This window comes from Arachis hypogaea, chromosome 4 (genome assembly GCF_003086295.3).
Source record: "Arachis hypogaea cultivar Tifrunner chromosome 4, arahy.Tifrunner.gnm2.J5K5, whole genome shotgun sequence".
NCBI classification, from domain to species: Eukaryota; Viridiplantae; Streptophyta; class Magnoliopsida; order Fabales; family Fabaceae; genus Arachis; species Arachis hypogaea.
Genome location: NC_092039.1, coordinates 1575904 through 1581516, shown reverse-complemented (window position 1 = coordinate 1581516; position 5613 = coordinate 1575904). Strand labels below are relative to the sequence as shown.

Genomic DNA, 5613 nt, shown 5'->3' with positions numbered 1-5613 from the left:
TTAAAAAGATAAATTTGACTTTTAATAATTTTTTAAATTAAAATATATAATATATTAAAAATAAATTAAATAATAAATATATTTATACAAATATACGATAATTGATTTAGTCACTAATTTTTTATATATTTTTTTTGTTTGTATAGCATAGTTCAATGATAAGTATTACTAAATAAATTAAAATGAAAAAAAATTATATATAATAAAAATAAAATTTAATTACTTTGTTAGTTTTTATAGTTTCATAAAATTTTTAAGTAGGTTCTTATATTTTTTAATTAAGTATCTTTTAATAGTAATTAGTTTAATTGTATAGGAATCCAATTCAAAAATTGGTATAAGAACCCAAATAAAAAAATATAAAAATATAATTAAAAATTTTATGAAATTATAAAAAATAATAAAATAATTAAACCTAAAAATAATAACCAATTCTAAGATTCAATATAAAAGAATAGATACATATCAAGTATAACAAAAACAAAAAGAAAAATAACAAATAGAAAGTATATGAAGAGTATGAGAAAAATTGAAGAAGATAATAATAATTAAAAAAAAGACTCATATTCTATTATCTCTATTCTTTTTCTTCTTCTCACTCTTTATTATTTAGTGAATATTCATCCGATCCTGACAATTATCTCGAAAGGACAACGAAATTTCCGAAAAAAAAAACATCCAACTCGGTCTCTGATAATTTTTATTTGAAACTGATTAGCTCATGTACAAAAAAAAAGTATTGGCATTTTCTTTGGCATAAAGACTAATCAATCCCATAAAAATAAAACTTAAGAGTCAAATTGATATTTTTTTTATTAAAGACCTCGTTGTCTTTTGAAGTAATTGTCAGAACTATTTTTTCTCTTTATTATTTTTTTCCACTAATTAGTAACTTTTTATGATTATGTCTCTCTATCAGACTCTTTTCTAATCTTTTTATTTTTTTAAGTTGTATTATCCAATCAAAAAAGAATTAATTTATTGTGAATTGAAAATCTATTTAAAAATAAATTATATATATATATATATATATATATATATATATATATATATGGCAGAAGGCAAGTTGGAGATGCCACATTAACCGCCAATGTAATACCATCCATAACAAACAAAACAAAGAGAGTATTTTAGAGAACAACAAATGAAAATATGAAATAGTGAAATCCGAATCCAAACATTAAACCTCTGCACTTCACTTTGCAGAGCCAACCGCCACATGGCTTCTTCCCTTCTTCTCTCCACCACCACCTCCTTCACTTCCAACCACCACTCTTCCCCACCCCTCTCCACACACCCTTCCAACTCAATCTCCATTCGCCTTAATCCCAAACAAACACATCGATTCCAAAAATGCTTCTTATTCCATCACTTCAACTCTCCTCGTACAATTCCGTTCTTGCTTTCTTCTCGTCGGGGATTCGATGTTGTTCGCACTTCAATTCGAGACGCAGATGCGGAAACTGAACAAGATTCGAGTCTTGTTGGTGAGGATTCTGGGGCGTTTGAATTGGGCCAACAGAAACTATCTTCGTGGGTTTACTTTTCCGTTATTCTCGGAACGGTGCTGTTTGTTCTCAACGTTGCTTGGATTGACGATTCAACTGGTTTTGGAAAGGCTTTCGTTGACGCCGTTTCACGTGTTTCTGATAGTCACGAGGTACTTCATTCTATTTCTTCCCCTCTTTCCAAGGATTTTTTTTTTATTTTATGTTCCTGAAACACATCTAATTCGAGTTCGAAGAATTTCTCTGTTTATGAATTTGTTTCTTGATCCTAAAACACTTCTCATACACTGTTTATGTATGTAGATGAAGAGCCTCAGGTTTGATTCCCACTTAGCATATTTATATGAATTCACCAATTAGGTGACATACTGTATATAAATTTGCAGGTGCTAATTCACAATTCATCTGCGTACTGAATCGCCATAATTATATTTTCCAAAGAAAATATTTTGAATGTGGTGTACTACATACTGCTTAGGTGTGTATCCGTTTTTGTATTGGAACGTATTGCATTTCATATAAGGATCCTGCTAGGAGACAATGGACTATTTGTACAATGTGTACAATGGGCTATTGAGTTATAAAATGAACATCCCCATACTATCTAGAATAACCATCTGAGTACTAGGGATAATAAACATCCCCAAAAGATTAAACTGATTTTGGGGTTCACCAAAGATCGAACTCTTGACCTTTCGGATGTAGCGCTCTAATACTATGTCATGATACCACTCATCCCAAAAATTTCAGCTGATGGGAAAAGGTAACACTAATGGTTATATCTATAATACTCCATAAACCTCCATTGTACACATTGTACAAGTATTCCATTGGCTCCTCATACTTTCCCTTCATATAACTATGCTATAAAGGGTTAAGAGCCTTAACTGTCACTAAGTTCCAAACTGGTTATAAGGTTTGGATACTGATGGTGTCAACACAAAACACTTTCAATATGTGATCCAAATTTAATATACTCCAAGAACACACAAGAATTTCTGAGTATGCAGTGTTTATGCTGAAAACGGCCAATAAGGTGTTTTTGGGTTAGTTGGCTTATATCCATATGAGTACACATTGTTGAGGTGAACTCATATATGGCTTGAGTATAAACCTGATTTGGGAAATGATGAAATGATGTCATTTGGTTCAGAGCTTCATATAGCTATAATTGATTAATCGAGGGGGAAAGGTCTGGCTTTTGACACTTGCTATGGTGTCAACTTTGTTCTGATTAGCTGGACTTGAATACCAAGTAATGAGTTTTGTCCATAAGTAATGAGTTTGAAAACCAAGGTTTGAATTCAGAATTAGTTTATACAAGTCTCAATGGTTTTGTTAAATACATCTTAGTAGCACAAAACTCGGTTGTTGTGCTCCCATCAAAGCATCCTCCTTTGGATAGAGTAAACAATAATGTTTCATGAAGCCATGGGTTTTGTGTCCATAATATAGACATCAAATCCTAACTACACATGTTGTATACGAGAATTTGTACTTATGGACCCTACATACAAGATGAATAGTTAGAATTTTGTGTCTATACTATTGATACTAAACCCATGGGTTTAGCAAATATTTTTTATAAAGTAAAATATAAAGACTAATAAACGAGATAAATTGCTATTTCTTTATGCATATAGGATGAAAGAATAAAGTTAGTAACTTAGTTGAGATAGCATAGTAGAAGTTCAGCTTGGAAGCTCAATAAGGAAAGTGGATCAGATGCGCCAACTCAATAGTTGGATGTAGGAGTCAAGGACACCAAAACAATTATAGGAAAAACCATTCACAAATCTAATTATATTGTCAATACATATGGGTATGGACGTATGGTTTACTATAGAGGATTACATCGTTGTTTTGATCAATGCAGTGAACACGCAGACGGAAATTTTCACCCTGTATTCAATCATATTAGTGGGAAAGAGCTTGGTTGTTCTTATTGTTACTGTAATATTTTTGTTTGATGAGAAGATAATGTGTGATGTTCATGACCTAACCACTTATAAAATCTGCAAGAGTAGTCTTTCACTCTTTCTTGTGGTTTGTAAGGGAACCTTGACATGTTAATCTGCAGGTGGTGATGTTGATCCTAATTCTCATATTTGCATGTGTCCATAGTGGCTTAGCTAGCCTCCGGGACTCTGGTGAGAAACTTATTGGAGAAAGAGCATACCGTGTTCTTTTCGCAGGGATATCGCTTCCTTTGGCTCTCAGTACCATTGTGAGTAGTTACTACTCTTTTCTCATGAATCCACCCAATAACTCATGTCTGGTTCTCTCTCATATGCAAGCAAATGCATTATTTATTTTGGATCACTAGCATTTCATTGTGACAATGGAAGTTGATTCTTCAAACTAACATATTCTGCCATGTTTGGCATCATCATGCAGGTGTATTTCATTAACCACAGATATGACGGAGTTCAACTATGGCAGCTCCAAAGTGCTCCTGGGGTTCATGAACTTGTGTGGATCTCTAATTTCATCTCTTTCTTTTTTCTGTATCCTTCGACATTTAATCTTTTAGAGGTTGCAGCAGTTGACAAGCCTAAATTACATCTCTGGGAAACTGGGATCATAAGAATAACAAGGCACCCACAGGTATTAATCCAATGTTGGAAATAGTTTTGGTACGACTGATGAATTTGATAATCTTTGTGAATAATAACTTAAATACCATCAAATGATTTTTCTTAATGTATGTCTATTGTATTTATTAATGCACAACTTATTATGCTCTTTGATTGAACATATTTTGCTCTCTGATTGAAGGATTTGTTTTGCTCTAGATGGTTGGGCAGGTTATGTGGTGTCTAGCTCACACGATTTGGATCGGAAATTCTGTGGCTATTGCAGCTTCAATAGGCTTAATTGCGCATCATCTATTTGGTGTTTGGAATGGAGACAGGAAACTGGCTTTAAGGTACGGGGAAGATTTTGAGTTAGTTAAGGGTCGAACAAGTGTTGTCCCTTTCGCCGCAATTATCGAGGGCCGGCAAAAGCTACCAAAAGATTTCTACAAGGAGTTCATTCGAGTGCCATACTTAGCAATCACTGCAATGACACTAGGAGCATACTTTGCGCACCCTCTTATGCAGGCTGCTAGTTTCAGGCTTCATTGGTAGGTAGCACAACACAACGCCTCCCTCTCATTTGTGTGAAGAACAAAATGTTTATGAGGTAAACGCTAATTCCACTTGCTGTTGTATGTATCAATATGTGGAGATGAAAAATCAACAAAGAAATGAATAATAGAATGAAAGTGAAATGAAATTGAAATAATTGATGAATGTGACCTTGTATATATATATATATAAAATTGTGTGTTGTTTTTCCTTTTGGCCTAGAAACGGTGCAAAGTTGTGTTAGATGCAACTATAGAAGCTGAAAACTTAAATGATCCAAGCATCATCACATCGGAGGGAGGACAAGGATTTTTTTCAAATATAAAATTAAAAAAAATATAAAATTACATAGATCCTTGAAGTAAATTTGGTTACATTCATCTCCTGTATCTTTAAAAAAAGATATGTATCTTTATACGGTTCGGTTTACAGTCTGAAACCACTGGGCAGAACCGCTCCTGAACCATTGAACCGGCGGGAATTGGTCTGCCGGATCGAACCAGAACCTGACCGGTTTTCGGAAAAAAAAACTTTCCCTCTCACCTTCAAAATACACAGAGCCAAATTCAACTACCTAACACTATTCCCTTGCTATATTATATTCTCTTGGGACCACCTCCAGAAAAAAAAAAGAACGTAGAGAGATGTAGAAAACCATAAACGCAATAACGCAGTAAAAGAGGAGAAAAGTGAAAAATGAAGAAGAAAAGTCGAGCAGAACGATAGAGAAAGAGGGGAATGGATGTGCAAAAAGGAGCACTGGAGCTTGTTACTGTTTTATGATTTATCACTTTATGGCTTAGGATATTAATATCTTCCTTACCTACTGATTAAAATTTTATAAACGGCCAAAGATTTTAAATAATTTTATAATTATAACACTAATACAAATATTTTATTCTAAAGATGATAATTTAAGATATTAATATAATAAGAATATAATTTAATTATCTGTATTTATGTTTTTGTACTTT

The 5613-nt window shown here is 32.9% G+C and overlaps 1 protein-coding gene across 1 annotated transcript; it reads left to right on the top strand.

Annotated features, from left to right (window-relative positions):
- Positions 1 to 1045: 1045 nt before the first annotated feature.
- On the top strand, positions 1046 to 4804 carry LOC112795633 (15-cis-zeta-carotene isomerase, chloroplastic). The gene is made up of 4 exons (XM_025837663.3): positions 1046 to 1660; positions 3589 to 3735; positions 3906 to 4115; positions 4304 to 4804. Exons 1-4 carry the CDS (start codon positions 1220 to 1222, stop codon positions 4637 to 4639), a joined length of 1134 nt encoding a protein of 377 aa, XP_025693448.1. The 5' UTR covers positions 1046 to 1219; the 3' UTR covers positions 4640 to 4804.
- The last annotated feature ends 809 nt before the right edge of the window (positions 4805 to 5613 follow it).

Coding starts and splice junctions, on each gene's coding strand:
- LOC112795633 (XM_025837663.3), top strand. CDS start 1,220: ATGGCTTCTTCCCTTCTTCTCTCCACCACCACCTCCTTCACTTCCAAC. Junction 3,736..3,905: donor CTTTGGCTCTCAGTACCATT/GTGAGTAGTTAC, acceptor ATCATCATGCAG/GTGTATTTCATTAACCACAG. Junction 4,116..4,303: donor GAATAACAAGGCACCCACAG/GTATTAATCCAA, acceptor GTTTTGCTCTAG/ATGGTTGGGCAGGTTATGTG.